This window comes from Crinia signifera, chromosome 2, assembly GCF_055691185.1.
Source record: "Crinia signifera chromosome 2, ASM5569118v1, whole genome shotgun sequence".
In the NCBI taxonomy this organism is placed as follows: Eukaryota; Metazoa; Chordata; class Amphibia; order Anura; family Myobatrachidae; genus Crinia; species Crinia signifera.
In genome coordinates this window covers 48,027,664-48,050,228 of record NC_139218.1, presented here as the reverse complement: position 1 = coordinate 48,050,228, position 22,565 = coordinate 48,027,664, and the positions used below count along the sequence as shown (strand labels likewise).

General features: G+C 44.4%; 1 protein-coding gene across 1 annotated transcript in view; it reads left to right on the top strand.

Annotated features, from left to right (window-relative positions):
• The first annotated feature begins 15,224 nt into the window (after positions 1–15,224).
• Positions 15,225–22,565, top strand: part of LNP1 (leukemia NUP98 fusion partner 1) — a 56,527-nt gene continuing 49,186 nt past the window's right edge. The window contains exon 1 of the mRNA XM_083171991.1: positions 15,225–15,528. Within this exon, the coding sequence (XP_083028117.1) occupies positions 15,370–15,528 (159 nt within the window). The 5' untranslated portion in view covers positions 15,225–15,369. The remainder of the gene's footprint in view (positions 15,529–22,565) is intronic.

Genomic DNA, 22,565 nt, shown 5'->3' with positions numbered 1-22,565 from the left:
TTACAGGCTCCACTGGTGATGACCGAGGTTGCCGGTTCCGGTGATGGTAAATGATGTTGCAGGCAAGGATAGTGGAGAAACGATGGAGGTAGTGTGTCGACTGGAACCGATGGAGATTTTAGCAGGAATTGGCTGGAACTGAAGGAGCCAGGTGGTAAACTTGCCCCAAGTTCACTAAAAGGAAGGATTTCCACAGGAGCTCTGCACAGCATGCAGCTAGCCTGAGGACATCATTGCACTGGCAATTTGGGAGTGGTTTTCTGACTACCCTTATAGGAACTAGTGCTAGGTGATTGGCTGCAGTAGGCAGATGACAAACAGGAAGCGCAGGATTGGCTATGGATAATCATGTAATGGAATGTAAGATGGCTGAGCCCATGTTTGGATTTTGGAGGGAAACCTGGCTTGGTAATGACTGTCCAGAGACCTGCAATGATGGCGGAGGAGCAGAGTGCTGCAGGTAGCTGGGACCTGTTTCCGGTAATGGCAGAGAGGTGGCAGTGTGAACAGAGCTGGGGATTGCTGAGAAGGCATATTGAGTGCCGATCTCTACAACTTCAGTGCAGTGCTCTTGCTTTCTCTCACATGACATTAAGAAACCAAAACCTATCTGCCTGATTCTGACATCATCCAGCTGGGTCCAATCAGCCCCTCCCTTATTCCTATAAGTATGCTGGGAAAATGGTCTGGAGTTGTCAGTGCAATGGTGTCTACAGCCTAAGTAGCATCTAAGGATCTGCTCCTGTGTTATTCAGCCTCCAGACCAGTGCTATTGTCATCTCCAGCACAGCCTGACTCCTAGCAGTTCTTCTGCATTCTCTCCTGCTGATTCCAGTCAGTTCTGCTCCTGCAGTTACCACAGTGTCTATCTGGTTCACCATCGGTTCGCCATCGGCTCACCAACGTTGTCATCGACCACTGCGCTTCCCAGCCACCTACAGCTCTACTACCCGGTACCATCTTCTATTACCAGACACCCTTCAGAGAGTCATCATCGATTACAGCCACCATCGGTGACCTAACATCGAACAGCTATCATCATCGGTGTACTTTTTTTCAGTGACTGTGATATTGGTACTATCCCGAGCTACATACTTACCTGCAGTGCTCCATTGTTGTCTCCGACACGCCATCGATGGTCAATATCGGTTTTTGCCAAGTGAACCTCCAGAATCCAGATCACTGTGATATTGTGTTATTGAACATTTCTAGTTACTGTGTTGCTGGCTCCAGTCCAGACCTCATCATCTCAGTGATGTTTTGCTTATCTCCAGTCTTCTGATATTACTTACCTGTCGATGTGTGCAAAATTCATTAAACAACCAAGTTTTCATTTTACCTAAGCCTCAGTGTCAAGTCAGTCCTCAAGTGTGACGGTACCGAAGACACATCCCCTCGCATGTGTCCACTGCAAGGTCAATCAATGGTCGCCAACCACCAAATGATTTCTCCTGGGCTAGCAAAAAAAGTCAGACATTTATTTGTGTGTGCTAGGACGAAGACAGGGCGGCGGCTGACATCCTTTGATGTTATGCGATGGGTGACACCCGACCCCGCCGGAATAGAATCACCCCCTCTGTGAGAACAGCATAAGTGACCTTGAACGCAGAGAGAGAAGATGTAGCAGATGGCTGAATTTCTCAGCAGTAAAAGAAGTAGCGCTGTTATATCGCCATATACAGCCGAATATTTAGATCTTACCATTTACATTAATGGCAACATTTGCACTAAGACTTATCAAAAACTGACAGATTCGATGGCTTATATCCATGCAGACAGTTGTCACCACAAGACAATTGGTTGAATGGAATCCCAGGAGGCCAATTCAAACAAATTACGAGAAACCGCACTAAGAAAAGCACTTTTGAAGAACAATCAACAAAGATGAAAGAAGCATTTGAATCATGCGGCTTTGGACAGAAGAATATAGTATGGGGTCTAGAAACAGCAAGAAATATGGAAAGGGATGATTTACTTCAACCACAATCCAAAGTAATTGAGGAGAATGATCAAATAAAATTGGCATTTATTACAAAATACAATTCTCAATACCAAGAAAAAGTATTTAAGAAGAAATGGCCCATTTTAAATCAAGATCCGATCCTAGGAGAATATTTGCCGGAAAAATCATAAAATGTGAAAAACAAACTAGTGCCGAGCCTATGTCCTGGAGATTCATCTAGACAGAGCTATAATAGATCCATAGGCTTTTACAGATGTGGACTTTGTCTAGGATGTCAGAATATCCCTAATCGCCAACTGTCAAAATTCTAATCTGTCACCATAAATGGGCAAAAAACAAAAATAGGAGAATTTATTACCTGTAACACGTCTAATGTCATTTACACTGTAGAGCGTTCATGCAATAAGTTTTACATTGGACGTACATCAAGGCCACTCAAAATAAGAATTGGAGAACACTTGATAAACGTGAGACAGGGCCATTAAACTCATTCCCTTTCTGCATATTTCAAGAAATATCATTGTTCTGTTAATGAAATACAAGGTTTTTGGGGCATGTAATTAATGAAAAACACAGAAGGAAATAAAAATATACCAAAACTTTAAGCCAAATTAAATTAAATTAATTTTTAACTTTAAAACATTGACCCCTGTGAGATTGAATCAGGACTTTGAAGTCAAGTGGTTTTTATAATTCATCATAGTCTTGTATTTTATCTATTCTGTTTTTATTCAGTTTATAAATTTCATTATTAATTCTCTCTTTGTTTAAAATAATATGACCTACCGATGCTTCTACCCGCTATTTGATAAAGATGCGGGGAAGACTATTATAGCGGAATATGACTACCGGAAACCGTAGAAAGATTCAGACCTTACAACATAGAGACATGGAGACCAGACTTCTGGAATGACGCAGCATCCTGACTAGGATCATGTGATCCAGTGCATCATCTAGGAGGATCACGTGACTGGTGAATCACAACAGGAAGTACCGGAAGGCACATGACCGGAAGAAGAACAGCAGGCCATGGCAACATGTAAAGCGCATAATGCGCTATCAACAGAACATGGGAACTTGTTCTTTATACAGTATTAGTGTAAAGGAGGGATTGTTAGGAACTCCTGAAGTGAATATTGCCAAAAAAGATCCACAAAGGATCGAAACGCGTAGGTGGGAACTCTCTCTGCAAACACACCAGTGGGGACCCATTACAAGAAGGACGGAAAGGATTTTGTTTTCTACTTGGACCCAGAAACGGGGCCCAGGATTGTTCCTTGTTATTCAACACTTTCATATAATGACCGGTTTCCTCTAAATTAAGTGGCACCACTGTGTTTTTTATTATTTTGTGAAAATAAAGGATACCTGTTTTTATCATATTACAGTATCCCTATTCATTTCTTTTTCCTCATATGGGCTTTTTAGCCCCACCATATATTGGAAATTAAGGAAAAGAATAAGAGAATACACGAGGAGAAAGACCCATCCGATATGCTATTATTAAATAGCTCTATGTGAGTAATTTGATTAGGGGTTTTACCCCAACACATTGAAATCCACTGTGGTTCCTGGTACACCTCTGGGGGTGTGATGTGCACTTTCAGTATATAAAGCTTGTGAGTGTCTCTTAAAGGGTATAACACCCCAAAAAAAAAAAATAATATATATATATATATATATATATAGGAACAATGTCGCCCGGCACTCCACAAAACGTAGCTTGATTTAATTACCCGGTGCCTTTCTCTCTGGACCCGTGGGACCCGGTATATAATAGATATCGATCAGGCGGCACTCTCGGAGTTTGGTGAAAAAAAGGTGAGGTTTATTTCTCCAACATGTTTCGGGCTATTGCCCGTCCTCAGGGAGCAACCAAATACACTCTGTGATACAAATATATAGTGCAGTGCAAAACGAAAAAGCAACACCCCCTTCCGGTGAATTCCCGCCATATGACACTTACCAGCGGCTTCCCCAGCCTGTATCACCCTTTCCGCCATTGATACGCCGTGCTGCGCTGCGGGGAATCGTTCAGGGGCACACCATCACTTCCGGCTCTGTCAGTTCAGCCCTCTGACGAACTTCCCCCGTCCTGCACTGCGCTCCAGGCTTCCGGGTTCCAAGCCTCGTTGTGGATGCCGCTGTCAAGTGACAGCTACGCGAATCTGTGCAAATACAAAACCATACATTAAACATCTGCTTAAGACATCTGAATAATAATACCATCAAAGTGTTCTAAAAACTTTAAGAGGCTCAGCATGAGCCATATAAGAGGCCAGAATGATCTGACCATTAAAAAATGTGCAAGCAATTTAAAGACATACATACTTCAAAAAATACGTGAAAAATTATTATAAAAAAATGTTAAAAAGTACAGAATACAGATCATCTTGTTATCATAGTCATGAATACATTAGGATTATTAGATATATCATTTAATTTCTACTATATACCCAAGAGATCTGATATACAACTGCATGTTACCCAGATATTAATTTATTAAATGTAATTAAATTTTAATTATATCTTTTTTAAAGGAAGCTTTGTAGACCATGTTGTTCATTAAGGCCTCTGGGAGCAATTGCGTCTAATCTAAAAATCCATCTGGCCTCTGCCTGTAACAGGAGCCTACCCCTATTACCTCCTCTTATTGTAGGTGGGATGTGATCCACTATTTTTGAACGGATGCTAGCAATGCTGTGTTTAAATAGCGCACAGTGTCTTGCCACTGGTTGATCGCTAGTGCCAACACTCAGTGCCTGTCTAATTGCATGGCGATGATTTGCCATGCGTTCTTTGAATTGACACTCTGTCTTGCCCACGTAGTATAAACCACATGGACAAGACAGGAAATAAACAATATATCGTGTAGAGCAGGTCACCGAGTGTTTTATGGCTATTTTACTGCCATTATGGGGATGATTGATAGTGCCCCCTACCAGCATAGAGCTACAGGTGGTACACCCCACACATCTATAACAGCCTTTTGGGCGTGTCATAAAGTATGCTGGTGCCTTCTTCTTATTAAGATTGGTCACATCAACCTTTACCAGGATGTCAGCTAAATTTTTCCCTGCCTTTGGTGGCCACCGATAGGGATTTAAAAAGCTTGAAAGATTCCAGGATTATGCCAGCCTATAGAAGAGGGAAAAATTTAGCTGACATCCTGGTAAAGGTTGATGTGACCAATCTTAATAAGAAGAAGGCACCAGCACACTTTATGACACGCCCAAAAGGCTGTTATAGATGTGTGGGGTGTACCACCTGTAGCTCTATGCTGGTAGGGGGCACTATCAATCATCCCCATAATGGCAGTAAAATAGCCATAAAACACTCGGTGACCTGCTCTACACGATATATTGTTTATGTCCTGTCTTGTCCATGTGGTTTATACTACGTGGGCAAGACAGAGTGTCAATTCAAAGAACGCATGGCAAATCATCGCCATGCAATTAGACAGGCACTGAGTGTTGGCACTAGCGATCAACCAGTGGCAAGACACTGTGCGCTATTTAAACACAGCATTGCTAGCATCCGTTCAAAAATAGTGGATCACATCCCACCTACAATAAGAGGAGGTAATAGGGGTAGGCTCCTGTTACAGGCAGAGGCCAGATGGATTTTTAGATTAGACACAATTGCTCCCAGAGGCCTTAATGAACAACATGGTCTACAAAGCTTCCTTTAAAAAAGATATAATTAAAATTTAATTACATTTAATAAATTAATATCTGGGTAACATGCAGTTGTATATCAGATCTCTTGGGTATATAGTAGAAATTAAATGATATATCTAATAATCCTAATGTATTCATGACTATGATAACAAGATGATCTGTATTCTGTACTTTTTAACATTTTTTTATAATAATTTTTCACGTATTTTTTGAAGTATGTATGTCTTTAAATTGCTTGCACATTTTTTAATGGTCAGATCATTCTGGCCTCTTATATGGCTCATGCTGAGCCTCTTAAAGTTTTTAGAACACTTTGATGGTATTATTATTCAGATGTCTTAAGCAGATGTTTAATGTATGGTTTTGTATTTGCACAGATTCGCGTAGCTGTCACTTGACAGCGGCATCCACAACGAGGCTTGGAACCCGGAAGCCTGGAGCGCAGTGCAGGACGGGGGAAGTTCGTCAGAGGGCTGAACTGACAGAGCCGGAAGTGATGGTGTGCCCCTGAACGATTCCCCGCAGCGCAGCACGGCGTATCAATGGCGGAAAGGGTGATACAGGCTGGGGAAGCCGCTGGTAAGTGTCATATGGCGGGAATTCACCGGAAGGGGGTGTTGCTTTTTCGTTTTGCACTGCACTATATATTTGTATCACAGAGTGTATTTGGTTGTTCCCTGAGGACGGGCAATAGCCCGAAACATGTTGGAGAAATAAACCTCACCTTTTTTTCACCAAACTCCGAGAGTGCCGCCTGATCGATATCTATTATATATATATATATCTCTCTTTTTATTGAAGGATTTATGTATTTACTCTGGTAAAAAGACAAACTGAAAAAACGGTACTCTTTACCTAGAACGGCGCCCGCGATTAGCATCGCGGGCGTCGGGGGTAAAAAATCGCGGCCATCGCGGGTACATAAAAAACGGGTGCGACGCGATGCCCGCGATGCCCGCGATTTTCCCATAGGGATCAATGTTAAAAGTCAGATTGGACGCGATTTTAGTGTTAAATGCCTCAATGCCCGCGATTTTTACATAGGAAACAATGTTAAATGGGCCACAGAGCCCTAATAGTCCCCCTGAAGTCTTAAATGGCCCCCACAATTTTTAACGCCACCCCACGATTAACGTGAACCCGAAGCGTGGCGAACGCAGCGAGCCCGCGAGGGGCGGCGGTACGCGTCCTCCGACCTTTTCATTCCCCTACTATCCACGTCGGCGTGGAGTTGAGAATAGAATAGTGTGGCGAGCGCAGCGAGCCACCAAGCCCAAGCGTGGCGAGGGGACGCGGATACCTTCACAGTTATACGCGTCCCCTCACGGGCTTCACAGGTGTCCGTGGCGACGCGGACACCTGTGAAGCCCGCGAGGGGACGCGTTTACCTGTGAAGGTATCCGCGTCCGCTCGCCACGCTTCGGGCTCGGTGGCTCGCTGCGCTCGCCACACTATTCTATTCTCAACTCCACGCCGACGTGGATAGTGGGGGTATGAAAAGGTCGGAGGACGCGTACCGCCGCCCCTCGCGGGCTCGCTGCGCTCGCCACGCTTCGGGTTGACGTTGATCGTGGGGTGCCGTTAAAAATTGTGGGGGCCATTTCAGACTTCAGGGGGACTATTAGGGCTCTGTGGCCCATTTAACATTGTTTCCTATGGAAAAATCGCGGCCATTGAGGCATTGAACACTAAAATCGCGTCCAATCTCACTTTTAACATTGGTCCCTATGGGAAATCGCGGCCATCGCGGGCATCGCATCGCACCCGTTTTTAAGTGCATTCGATGGTCGCGATGGGCGCCGTTATAGGTAAAGAGTACCGAAAAAACATTACTATACGAGAAGAGTTGCTCTTTTTCTCCCTTTTTGTCATTTCATATATTAGATGGAGTAACCAGATTGAAGAAGGACATCTGATCCACCGGATTTACAGGGGAGTACTAGTCTCTTATTAGATGCTCCCACATTCATGTATTGAGATTATTTTTAGCTACATAATTCTATTTTTAGGGTTTTCAGGTGGTACCCTTTCATCTCAATTAGAATACAGGCTGCTTCCATTGCGCAGATAGATTTATACCCCATTTCTCTATTCAAGTAAAAGCATAGTTGCCTACCCTCCTGCATTCTGCAGGAGACTTCCTGAAATAGCAGCAATCTCCCTCTCTCCCTCATTAGTCTGGCAATCTCCTTCATTTCACCTAGCCCACATTATGTAGCTGTTACATTTTTTGGAGAAAAAAAGGGTACTTGTGTACTTTCACGGCTCCCATCGCATGCCAAATGTAGTGGCATGCGATGGGATGCGATTTTTGCAGGTTGTTAGCATTTTTAAAAATCGCATGCGATCGCATCACATGTGATCGCATGCAATTTTTAACCGAAATGCATCCAAATGCATTGAAATTAGTATCAAACATGTTCAATGGCCCCCAAATGTCATTTTTGAGGCTGTACCACCCCCACTATTAACGCAAACCCGAAGCGTGGCGAGCGCAGCGAGCCCGCGAGGGGCGGCGGTACGCGTCCTACGACCTTTTCATACCCCCACTATCCACGTAGGCGTGGAGTTGAGAATAGAAAGTGTGGCGAGCACAGCGAGACACCGAGCCCGAAGCGTGGCGAGCGGACGCGGACACCTGTGAAGCACGCGAGGGGACGCGGATACCTGTGAAGGTATCCGTGTCCCCTCGCGGGGCTCGCTGCGCTCGCCACGCTTCGGGCTCAAAAATGCCATTTGGGGGCCATTGAACATCTTTGATACTAATTTCAATGCATTTGGATGCATTTCTGTTAAAAATGCGATTTTTTCCTATACGATGGACATCGTGGGAGCCGTGATTGTACACAAGTACCAAAAAAAGTAATGAGAGATAGATACATTTACATTGAATCATCTGACTTTTCTTTAGCAAGTACAGTATCTCTTACTAACTGCTTTGGGTTCTCATCTACATTTGGATATAAGTAATTTTAAAAGATTCCTCTGAGATATAGCAGTACGCACCTACGTGTCTAGGTCTCTCCATATATGGAACTAGACACGCCCTATGGGTGGAGCATGACGCCCCACAATGGGGCGCTGTGCAAAATTTTACTACCAACTATAATCTCCCTGAAACTAGTTTTCAAAAGTAAGCAAGTATGAGTAAAAGAAGTAGCGCTATGTCATATCGCCATATACTGCCCAATATCGAGCACAGTTCAAGCACATGAAGCACACTCTGTCCTCATTACAATTTAAAGAGGAATAAGGGAGTGGCATGTAGTCCAGATGGGTTTATTTCTGCGTTCATCTATTCAAATCACACTTTACTTATAAATTCCTACCCAGACATACTGCATTTGTCATTTTTATAGTTATAATAACAAACAGAAAGAATGTATGAGATAGAAGTCCAGTCATTCATAACTTTAATGATCTGTTCTCTGCCAGGGCAATCTGTAGAGCGGAGCATGTATGTAAACCTGTTCTGTGTAGGAATGCAATTTCCTGTATAATGTATGTGTGAGCAGGGAGCATAATCTTAACATATCTTTATTGCCTTTAGCTGACAATTTTATGTCACAGAATTTTTTTAACACCAACTAAGGATCACTCATTAACATGGAGAATAAAAATTATGCCTAGCAAATAATAGGGGCAAAATTTACTGAGCTGCTGTGTTCCAGTGGAGTAAAACTCGTCTGGCTACGAATAGGATTGGGTCTGTTTTGTGTTCATAAAAGCAGCTTATTTGCTAAGCTTCCCCGTTCTCAGGATTCGTCTTTTCCGATGGTGAAGTGATTCGTGTTTGGCTGCTGAGTTTACCAGCAGCCAAACACGGCCGAACATGAAGCACTGACTGGTTCATGTGATGCTTCTGTATGTAAAATAAAAAGTTAAAATAAAAACAAAACAACGGCGTAGGTACCCCCCCTCCTAAGCATAATCAGCCCCGGACTCTTGGACCGGTCCTGGTTTCAAGAGTATAGGGGACAAAAATGTTGGGGGCCCCTTTATTTGTAAAATTGGCACCAGGCTCTGCAGTGGCGTAACTATGGTCCCGCAGACCCCGCGACAGCTTGGGGGAGCCATCTGTGGCAGGGACTGCTGGGAGCGTTGCTGTGCCGGGAGCAGTATGCCAGACTCATCACTGGTACCGCGCGAGACTCCCTTCTCCCTGCGCTCTCCATTGCGGTGTGTGGCATATTGTAATGGGCCCTTTTTTTTGGGAATGTGTACATTATTTTATATATATATATATATATATATATATATATACATATATATTGGAGTAACACATTTTTAAGGGGGTGGGGGCAGAAAACTTTCTTCTTCTTGGGGGAGCAAAATTTATAGTTACGCCACTGAGGCTCTGCTAGTCAGTAAGGTAATGCCACAACCTGGGACACATTTATATTGGTACCTGTGGCTGTGGCATTAACCCCCCAACTAGTAAGTCTTGGCCAGGGTTCCTGAGGGAGTGCCCTCTCCAGGACACCCAAGGCTATTCCCAGCACCCCTGGGTGGTGGGTGCCACGTTGATAAGAACCAGCATGTGGGGCATTAAAGGGCCCACTGATACTTGTAGTTACTCTTGTAAAACAAATATTCAAATAAAGGGGTTAGTACTTGTGGTTCTCCAAGTCGGGGGGTTAATGCCACAGCCGCAGGGACCAGGGCTTAAAGTGGTCAAGCAGAGGTGGGGGAACTCATTTCTCTATGTCACCTAATTATCCCTCCCTTTTCTACAGAGACAGGGCCAGGGGTAGGGTTTTTGGCATCCCCTGCAAACTAGAATGCTTTTCTGTGAGAATTACTGTGCAGGGCCAATGTGGAGGTTAAAATATTCTACCTCACCATTAGAGGTGGTGGAACTCAGTTCCACCCAGTTCCCCCTCACTTTAACTACTGGCAGGGACTGATATAAACATGTCCCCCGGCTCTGGCATTGCCTTACTAACTAGTGGAAACTGGTGCTGGTTTTAAAAATACGGGGGACCCCTACAGCTTTTGTTCCCATACATTTGGAACAATTAAGTATTTTTCTCCCCTGTACAGTATTTTTAGAACCAGTACTGGCTTGAAGAGATGACGCTGGTTATACCCCGTCTCTTTGGCCCTTATTCTGATCGGTGCGGCCAGAGCCGATTATGCGGCTAGAACCGTGCGTGCGAAACCCCGCCTTCCATACGGATCGCCAACTCCGTCCGTATGCGGTAAGAAGCTGGCCGAACGGACCGCACGTGTATTTTTCACGGAATACGCCTCCTCCATCTAAGGGAACCTCCCCCATCATTCGATGGTCGCAGATCATCGAATGCAGGACCGAGTGGTCCACCAGCTCCCGCAACCTCAGACCACATGGACATTTTTCCGTGCAAAAGCAGGGATCTGGGCGGGCAGCTGACATCCGGCGATGTCATATGTCCGCCCCCTACACGTGCGTCACGGCCGCATTACCATATGTACGCCCAGCGTTTTCATGGGAACTCCCATGAAACGCGGGGCGTATGCATATGGTAATGAGCCCAAATAGCCCTTCACGCCCCTCTCCACCCCCTGTTCGGAGTGTTCACATATCATGCGGGATTTGGCCGTACGCCCCGCTCGCACATGCGCAGAGACGCCTATGCACATGCGCAGACACAAAACATCGGCGGGCCGAACGCACGCGGATATATCCGCACCGACCAGAATAAGGGCCTTTGAGACCACGCCATTTAAAAATGTATTTTTTTTGAACGCTTTGTTTTACTTTTACATACAGAAGCACTGCTCAGATCTGACTAACCCGTGCATGCTTCTGCAAACTCGGCTGCGGAAAGCTGGTCTATTTGACATCATATTTTGAGCTGAATTCTTGGTTGAATTTGCTGATATGATTGAAAGATTATTTCTGTGTTGTCCTGTGCCTATATAAAGTCCTGTTGTGTTTAGCCAATGGTCTGTTGCACTTGTGTTTGTTTTTTTTCAAACACGTTTTATTGAAATGGTCACAAAGTATATTTCTTTACATCAAGGCGACAATTCTTTCCTTGTTTGACAGAAGTACACCACGCAGGGTGACCATATTTTTTCATTTTTTCAAAAAATTACAGACAAACATAAATATAAGAGAAAAAGTAATAAGAAACATGAGAATGTATAAAGCTTTAAACCTGTAAAACTGTAAATCACACATGATGCATTCATATGGTGGCCTTATCATGATTAGTGCGGATGTACAAAAGTCCTTCAATTGTAAGTCACTTCTGAGAGTGACTATTAGCCTTTAGGTCAAGTAATTCACCATTGTACTGCATCACTTATCAAATCATCCCATTAATATCAAAAGTAGAAAGTAAACTAAATAGGTCAGACAAGACAAAGGAAAGGTACGGGGAGGGATAGGTAGTGAGATATCTATTTCAAGCTTCCGAAAGAAGGTCCAGTGGTGGTGTTATATACTGCATGTGGGTTATAGGCTTTCTCTCCAATCAGTTACCTCTATACGGATTCTCATGAAGAGCTCAGTTGTCGTACCATATACCATGAGGTGTTTTCATAGAGGCGTAAAATATGCGTTTGGGTAGTGCTAGGCAGGGTCTCGATATAAGGTCCCCATTTCTTATAGAACCGCATTACTCCCGACTCAACATCAGGTAAGGTGGCTTGTCTTTCCATATACAAGGTAGTTAGGATTGCGTTTTTTGTTTCCATTATTGAAGGGGCTGATTTTTTTATCCAGTGTGTCATAATTAATCTCTTTGCTATGCCCAGGATTGCTGTCATGACCGGTAATAGGGCTTTTTTCCTACCTCCCCAATCCCAGTCCACCATTACCAGCAACAGGCATGCCGTAGGGTTTTTTATTACCTTTAGGTGGAAGGTGCTATTTATGAATGCTATCAGCCTATTCCAATACGTAGCTATCCTGCCGCACTGCCAAAGGTTGTGAAAAAAGGTAGCTCGTCTCTGCCCGCATTTAACGCAGGAGTCTGGCTCCCCAGGTATCATATGAGCCCTCTGTATTGGGGCTACGTAAGCCCTGTGCAATACTTTCCAGTGTACTTCCTGGAGAGATGCCGAATGAAGGTGTTTCATAGTCTGTTGGCAGTGCTTCAGGACTACCTTGCATTCTGGCATTGATGGAATATCTGATTTCCAGGCCGTTAATGTTCGATTCCATTTCTTTCCCCCCCTGTAACCCCTGCCTCCACATAATAGTACCTCAGCCTATAAATCCCAGTATGAGCCAGCGTCATAATGGTGTTAATTGAGTCAGTTTCCGCTCCCTCCGGGCCAGCCGGGGGCAGGGACTGAATCATGTGCCGTATTTGTAAAAACATGTAGAAATGGCTTTGTGGTAACTGATATTCTTCTATTAGATCTGCAAAAGACCGAAGGTGACCCCCCGGATCATAAACATCCCTGATTGCCGCCAAACCAGCTTTCCTCCAAACCAAGAACTGGGGGTTATCTAATCCAGGAGTAAACCTGGGATTGCCCCAGAGTGTTATAAAGCGAGAGACCTGGGGGGATCTTTTCAGTGTTTTATTTGTGTATAACCATGCTCTGTATGTGTCTTTAAATAAAATGTTGTTAAATATATCCTGCCTGATCATTCCTCTAGGAGAGTGTAATAGTGCTGTCGGTGAATATGGGGCAAACAATGCTTCTTCTAAAGAGCGATTAGTAAAGATAGAGTGTTGCCAGAACCAGTCCGTTATATAGCGGAAGCAAACTGCTCTCACTTGTGTTTTTTACTGTGATTTGTATTTTGGGGATGCCGACGGTGAAAAGACCAACCCTGCAGGGCCCTGACAGGGGGTCCATAGGCACCGTAAACCTCTCTCCCCTTACCTAGCCTTCCATTGTAGCAGCCTAACCCTAACTCTCCCTTCCTGCAGCCTAACCCTAACCCTAAAATCAGCAGTGTTATTTTTTTAAACAATAGTGGTACAATACTTATATAATATATACAGCAATGCGTAATGGGTTGAGAGTAAATACAATAATTGCAGCATTTTTAATGAGGACTAGGAGATCTGGGGATGCAATTTCAGATGTACTGTAACAGCAGTTGGTAATGTTAGGGGTTGTCTGTTTATAAGTGGTGGTGTGATGCCATAACATTGCATTGCGCATACGTAGAGAAGCAGCAACGAGCACAGCCACCATACTCCATTGTCTAAAGAAGACCCAGTTGTGGCCTCCATAGTTAGTGCCATGGTGGGAATCAAACCAATGTCCTCAGTTCATGGCAGACATGCTAACCATTTTACCATTAGGAATTGGAACCTTACCAATTAGGAAAGAAAATATATTGCTTATTCAGTATCTTTCCTAAGGCTCCATGAGGTCTAAATCCACCTCTGAGTCCACTGGGCTCTCAGTTGTTTGGTTTCGGAGTCTAAACTGCCAATCCAGTATTCATCAGCACTAATGATCGCCATCAAACTTGTCCAACATTTTGTGGCATCAAGTCACCCAAGCCTCCTTCTGCTCTTGAGGCCACCAGTATGCAAAAAGCCAAGCTGAAGTATCAAGTGTATGGATCCCAAAGCATTGAGTATCAAGTGGATGGATCCTGATGAGATGCGTATCTCCTTCTCTGACTGGGCAACGGTCACCCTGGTGTTCACCTTAACTAAGGCCCACATGGAAGCAACGTTGTCCTCCATGATGGTGGACATAGAATGGCTGCAGAGATACTTGTCATCCACGGTCCGTCTCCTTCACAGAAGTTTCAGTGGTCTCTGTTGAGCTCTTTAACGAATTTGTAAAGGAAGTGAACATTCAAAATACTTTAATGTGTGGCGCTGCTTATATACGTCCTGTGCCTTGGCATTTCATAAGAACTTTAGTCAGAGATTCCACTTCACAACCAGTCTGATTGTGTCTACTCTACCTATACACTGCTCATCTGGAATGTTATTGATCACCTTCCCTAGACTAGGTACAATTTATATACAGCTCCTAACAGGTGGTACTGTAGCAGCATACGCTTCATTCAACTGTGTGACAGCCCCACTAGGAGTACGCTAAGCACCTGCCATTTGAATTTGACTGAGTCACTAAAAAAAGTGTCACTGCTGATTACATTGTGAGCCAGATTACTTTTTATGCCTATTAATAACACGCAAATCGAGCGAGGGAGAAGGGAAGAGGGGCTGCTGTTTGTCTCTGTGCAGCACGTTTCATATGAAGTTTTATTTAGAACGCTAGTAATAGCTGTCACAGCAGCCGGGCACTCATCTGCGCCTGTTAAACCTCCATAACAACTCTGCCAGTTTCTGGCATTTGTCAATACGTCCATTCCAATTTTCATAGCCGCTGCCTCATTGAAATCATAGCACATACTGTACCTTGAAGGCATGTTCTTGTCTGCTTAACTTGACAGCTATCGACAGTTAGATGATGCAGCGGGCAGCAGGGAAGCTGGACCAAACAATGCACTTGCAGTTAGCACCCTTTAGGCTGTGTGACTTTGGAATCAATGTAATGGAAAGATTAAAAGACCTCTCCCAGCCCTTCTGATAAATAGATTACAAGGGATTGGCTTATATAAAGACTGTGGCTAGAACTGCTGCTTTGTTGGGTTTTTTTTCCCCTCCTTAAAGTCAGCTTAAGAGGGGGGTGGTTTAAAATGATCTAAACCTTTCACTAGCTAGCAGCTCTGTAGTTGTCAGGAACACTCCACAAGTTACCCTGGCCTTTCACGGAGCTGGTGGGAGATTCCCTGCTTTGGGACAGTCCTATATGGAATACGAGGAGGACGATGATGACATCCTCTTCGCCAAATGGATGAGTAGTTATTGGGGCCACAGCGGGATTGGTGAGCATGAAAAAGATGGCAGGAGCCACAAGAAGCGCCAGTCTAGTGCTCTTTCGGAAAGGCGAGCATCCCTTCCTTGCCCGGTATGTTCAGTCTATGCTTTCTTATATAGAACCGTCACACCGAAATGTCCAGGGAGCTAGCACTTCAAATGTTTATGTGCTTTTACAGCATAAAGCCCCCAGATCTGATAATTGTACCTAGATCTTATTTTCATTTGAATTAGGAACGTGGGACATGGAAGGCAACTAAAGTTTTCTCAGGCAACAAATTCCACCTCATATGTTCTTTTGGGTGACAAATGAAATAAAGTAGTTATAATGTCTACAGAAAATGATCCTGTTAGGCATCTGAGGAAGGCAAGTATAGTAGATGGTGAATAATGAGCTTGCCCTAGGAAAACCTGTATATATGGCTACTTGTATTTCATATGATCTGCTATCTATCACATGCATATTGGAATTCCTAAACTTCTATCACAACTGCAGAGACGATATAACATGTATATATAATATTGCTGCTTTAGTTTTTTATCCATCTTCCTTCTCAGACTGTGCTCGGAATATTTTATTCTCTATCTCCCTCCTGTACCGTGAGTGCCTCATTGTCGCAGTTAGGATCTGTCATAACAAGCTACATAACTTAAGCTGGCCATACATCTACAGATTGATTGTCAGATTGGGCCGGTTGGAACAAACACCTGGTAATATTTGAATGACCGTTTGGCAGTTTTCCAGCATTTCAAAGCAAACGGGCAACTGTCATTTGCTTTCATCCATTACCAGGATTTTGTTCCAACCAGCCAGATCTGCCAATCGATCTGTATGCCCAGCTTCAAGCTGGGCATACTCTAGGCAACTTCTGGTATACGGTCATGAAGTCGACCCATATTAGTTCGACATGCATTGGGTTGACCACTGAAGGTTGACATGGCTTAGGTCGACACATGAAATAGGTCGACATGGCTAAGTTCGACAGGGCATTAGGTTGAAAATGGGAAGGTTGACAGTCAAAAGGTCGACATTAGTTTTTCCCGTTTTTTTTTTCCAGCCGACATGTGCCGACAGGCGGTATTTCATGCCCTTCTATCCACTAGGGCATGGAGGGCAAATAGAATAGTGAGGTGAGTGCAGCGAGCCATGCGAGTGGACGCGGTACACATTGACGGTGTCCATGTCGACTCTGTCGACATTCAGAACAAAAAAACATGTCGGCCTTTTGATTGTCGACTCTGCCATTGTCAATCTAATGTTTGTGTCGACCTTTAGCCCTGTCAACTTTAACCATGTCGACCGATTTCATGTGTCGACCCAATACATGTCGACCTAATATGGGTCGAATTAATACCCATACCCCAACTTCTCCCCTCGAAGAAGTTGCCTTGAGTCCCGGTTGTCAGGTTTGCATGTAATATATCGGCTCGAAAACAATCTAGCGTCAGACCTGCTGTCAATCACATGCAATTTGGGCACTTTTCATGCGATTGGTCACCCAAATTGCATGTATATTGCCTTGGTGTATGGGGGCCTATAGGCTCGGCTTAAAAGCAGTTTGTTTACATTTTTTTTATTGATTTTTTTAAATGTTTTCTTTGATGTGTGTTTTATTTATCTGAGATACAACTGCAGGTACTTGTTTCCTAGCACGGCGCCCCCGATGTCCATCGTAGGGCATCTGATCGCATTGCATCGCATCGCATGCCATATAGCCGCATACGATGCATGTGATGCGTTTTTTAATTGTACAAGCACCCTGATGGGTGCTTACAATGTGAAATGCACCCCCACGCCACCCCCACTATCAACGCAAAGCTGAAGCACAAACCTGAAGCGTGGTGAGCGCAGCGAGCCCGTGAGGGGCGGCGATACGCATCCTCCGACCTTTTCATACCCCCACTATCCACATCGGCGTGGAGTTGATTTTATATAGCATCCTAAGTGTCCTAAGCGTGGCGAGCGCAGCGAGCCCCGCGAAGGGACACGTATTACTTTACATGTATTCCGCGTCCCTTCGCGGGGCTTGCTGCGCTCGCCACGCTTAGGGCTCGGTGGCTCGCTGCGCTCTCCACACTATCTAAAATCAACTCCACGCCGACGTGGATAGTGGGGGTATGAAAAAGGTCGGAGGACGCGTACCGTCGCCTCTCGCCATGCTTCGGGTTGGCGTTGATCCTGGGGGTGGCGTTGACTATGGGGGGCAATTTAACATTGTAAGGACCCATCAGGGTGCTTGTACAATCAAAAATCGTATACCATCGCATCGTATGCCATTGTATGGCATACGATGCAATATTTTATTGTACAATATCGTGTCGCATACCATCGTATACCTTATTTAGTGTAATGATATACAATGCGATGGGCGCCGTGCTAGGAAACAAGTACTCAACTGCACAAACCAGTAAACCTATAGGGGGTGCGGCTGCGTGCGGGAGAGGAGGGATCGCAGCAGGTATCGGAGATTACTGCTGAGGTCCCTTCTACCTACATTTGGGATACTTAATATTTGTGGCGAACCCCTGAAAACACCTCCAAATATTAAAGGATAAGAATATTATTGTTACGTAGATAAGTCGGTTGTTAGATTGACCTCTTCCGCTAGGGATAGGACTAGTACAAATGCACAGTTATAATGATGGTAATGAACCAAGCAAATAAATAAATGGAAGCAGTTTGGTTACATAGATATATACACTTCATGTATTTGTGTTCTGCTCTGCATTGGTCACTCCCCATGTTTGGTTATATATATTTAGCACATAATCTTTGTCATTTCATTGCTTTTTAGTGCAAATGCACAGAACCAGGTCGCCATGCCCGATAGCCAAGCTTTGTGCTCCTTTGTACTTATCCTGTAATGAATAGGAGTCATTTTGCAATGTTTATTCTTGTATAAACTTCAGCTACATTTACACTTGGGATTATTAAATAAAGTCCTCATATATATTCTCCCTTAAAGGTGGAGGATGTAATGTTTAACGAAGATGCAATGGATGTAGGATGTAGAATTACTAATTTATAGTATATTCACTTACCACTGCCATGGTCAGACAACTGCTTTTGGATAAATATGATACTAATTTACAGGAGTTTTACTGCTTATGTTGTCTTTTATTGAGCATTAGAAACACATATAATCAAGAATTTAGTTTATTAAACTTTATTGGCTGTGGGATGTTATTTGTATCCATTGCATTATTATATATGAGTTTTTAGTGCTTCACAGATTCCTAAGAATTTTGCAATTCACACAAATAATTGTTGCTAGTCCTTAACTACACTACACTGTTATAGTGACACAGAACAGAGCTACTTTATGTTCTAACAGGATTTGCAATCATTATGGTAATGTTCTAATTAAACTTTACTAATGATTAAAGTCCTTAATGCCCATTGTTACTACATACAGTTATGAAATAATTTCTAGTCTTGTTGGGTGATGAGGTGATTTACTGACATTAACATTTAACAACATGTAGTTTGTAGCAAAGGTTACGTTAACACTCCTATGCTGTAATGAAGGACTTTTTTCATTTTTACTAATTTTGGCTTCATTGTAAACGGAGATAGATAGATAGATAGATAGATAGATAGATAGATAGATAGATAGATAGATAGACAACATGAGCTTTTACCATACTTATTTTTAATAAGGCACGTAAATAGTATTCACACTGTTCCCGCAAGGCTGACCCACTCATTTTATGTTGTTCAGGGTTCCCTGAATCTATAGACCATTGTACTGTATATGTTCGATTTTCTTTCTTACTAGAATTAAACAGGTCAAACCATACACTTCAAAGCCGACTAGTAATATTTCCTCTAGTGTTCTTGTTTATAAGCAATAAGTTACATAAGCAGCACAGTTGGGGAGGGACAGCACAGATGGTGTAATGGTTAGCATTACTGCCTCACAGCAATGAGGTCACGGGCTTGATTCCCACAAGACCCTAATTGTGTGGACTTTGTGGCATTTGCATACTGGTGCTTGCAGTGGCATAAGTTCGTCCCAGTTGCCCGGAGGCAAGATGAATATTGGTGCCCCCCACACACACGCACACACACAACGTTAATCAAAATATATATAGTCTGTTATGAAATATACATTATATACTGTATATACTGTATATACAGAGAGAGAGAGAGAAACACATATATATTTCAGAACTCACAGAACCACAGAAGTGGTTTTGATGGCTTTCAATTAATGGATTGAAACTGGCAGAGGTGAAGAGGTGCCCCCTTGAGAGCAGGAGCCTGGCGGCAGGTGACTCCATTGCCTCCCAGAGTTCTGCCTCTGGGTGCTTGTGTTGGTTTCCTCTGGGTACTCCGGCTTTTCCCCACAATCCAAAAATATACATGTCGGACAGACATGAAACTAGGATTTTCAGTACCTGGTACAAGGCACATATGGGTATCATATCCAACACCAGAGGCATGCGACTAGGTTGGTAAAACCTGGGATCGCCAGGATCCCAGGATTTGGCCTCAAAATTGCCAGGATTTCAATCCCAGGATTTAGGGATTAGGCTGCACATGCGCAGACTAATGGCAGGCGGCATCTGCGAACCCACTCAGACGCTGCCCAGCTGTTCCGGCTCTGCACAGCGTGACGCCTACTTCCGCCATCACCCCAGCATCCTTCTGCACTCTCTCGGCGGCACCCCGCACCGCCGCACACCCGACCGGTGTTCCCGACCGCTCTGCCCACCGCTGCACATGTAAGTTAATGTGCGGCACAGCCACTTTGGGGGGTAGGGCAGGGGCATTTTTTGTTAAATTAGGGAGGCCAATCCAGGGATCCCGGGAATCCTGGAATTGAGCATTTTTCGATCCCGGGATCCTCCCAGGTGATTGGGGAGATTAAGCAAGTTTTTTTTATTTCTGTAGATGTACAGACCTGATCGCTGTTTTGCGTATTCGCAGAGTGGCCGATTATCGATTAACATCACATGCATACGGATCGTAGCGTACCTGTCAAACAGCAATAAAATAAAGCGTCTATTTTATCGCTAGCCGTACACAAGTTGATTGTCAGTAAGCTGCCATTAGCGGGTCACACCTGGCCTTTTCTAGGAGTGTCAGGAAAATGCAGGTGTGCCCAGGTGTTTCAAGGGAGGGTTTGTGACGTCAGCTCTGGCCTGAATCATCCTGCTTCTATCGAGTAGGTTCGGGGTTACGCACAGTCTGCACACACTGGAAAATCATTGGATGGTGAATGGCGAAAGGATTTGCAGCTAGACACCAGTCGGTGTGATTTTCACAAGCCATTCACAGACTTGCACGTGTTGGGTTTTCACTCTGGTGGGGGTGGCCACTGCCTGATCGCAGGGCTCAGCAAAACCGCGCAGCATTGATCAGGTCTGAATTAGGCCCATTATTTTATCATAGATCAGGGTTGAGCAATGCATGGCACTCCGTAATGCCCTGACACAGTTTTTGTGAGGGCAATGTTTCCCAAACTTTCTTGAATCATGGCCCCTTACAGTAGAAGCACCCGTAAAATAAATTTGGAAAGAAATATTTAATGAAGTCTTCCTTGGATACAGTTGGGTGGTGGTCTATAGTTGTGTTACTGATTGTCCATGTGCTTTATGAATGACAGCCACTAGCAATGGTTTTGACTATGACTCTGATGATAAATAATTTAATTTGGTCCTGGAACACCAACCCGAGACACCCTGCAAGAGTGTAGGGGCACCCCAGGGTGCCTAGGCATGCCGTTTGTGAACCACTGTGTTATGGCATATTTGCCTATCTTTAATAATAATAATAATGATATTTATATAGCGCTTTTCTCCCAATAGGACTCAAAGGGCCTTATTCTGGTCGGTGCGTCCGGATCCGATTATGCGGCCAGGACCGTGCGTGCGAAACCCTGCCTTCCATACGGATCGCCAACTCCGTCCGTACGCGGTAGGAAGCTGGCCGAACGGACCGCACGTGTATTTTACATGGAATACGCCTCCTCCATCTAAGGGAATCTCCCCCATCATTCGATGGTCGCAGACCATCGAATGCAGGACCGAGTGCTCCACCAGCTCCCGCAACCTCAGACCACACGGGCATTTCTCAGTGCAAAAGCAGGGATCTGGGCGGGCAGCTGACATCCGACGATGTCATATGTCCTCCCCCTACACGTGCGTCACGGCCGCATTACCATACGTACGCCCAGCGTTTGCATGGGAACGCCCATGAAACGCGGGGCGTATGCATATGGTAATGAGCACAAATAGCCCTTCACGCCCCTCTCCACCCCCTGTTCGGAGTGTTCACATATCATGCGGGATTTGGCCGTACACCCGCTCGCACATGCGCAGAGACGCCTCTGCACATGCGCAGACACAAAACATCGGCGGCCCGAACGCACGCGCATATATCCGCACCGACCAGAATAAGGGCCAAAGTGATGTACCATTGTCTTTACAGCTCGAAATATAAAACAAGCTTAACAGTGGATGTCAGTGAAATGCTTGAGTAAATAGGTACGTCTTTAGTCTATTTTTAAAGGATTCTACAGTGGGGGCTTCTCGCACTGTGTGAGGAAGAGAGTTCCATAGAGTTGGAGCAACAAAGTTGAAAGCTCGACCCCCAGATGAATTCATGGACATTCTGGGTACTGTTAGTAGTCCTTCTTTGGTGGATCATAGTGATCAAGTAGGACAGTAAGGAATCAGCAGCTGCTGCAGGTACCTCGGGTCCTGGTCATGTAGGGCCTTGAAAGTGAGTAAGCCAATCTTGAAAATGATTCGCCATTTTAAAGGTAGCCAGTGAAGGGCGTAGAGATTGAGAATGGGAGTTATGTGGCAGGAGCGGGGCTGGTTAGTTAATAGTCTGACGGCTGCATTTTGTACCAGCTGCAAGCTGTGCAATTCTTTTGCTGGAAGACCCAGGTAGAGAGCATTGCAGTAGTCTAGTCGTGATGATATAAATGCATGTATGACTTTAGGCAGGTCTTCTGAGGGAATTAAGTGCTTGATTCTGGCTATGTTGCAGCAGGATACATCAGGGGGCAGGTTAGTGATGTCATCAGGCCCCATCCCCAATATTGGCAATGCTCGTCGTGAGTCGTGGACCCTCTGGTAGGGGACAATGCTAAATGTGTGGGTGCATCTTTTTGC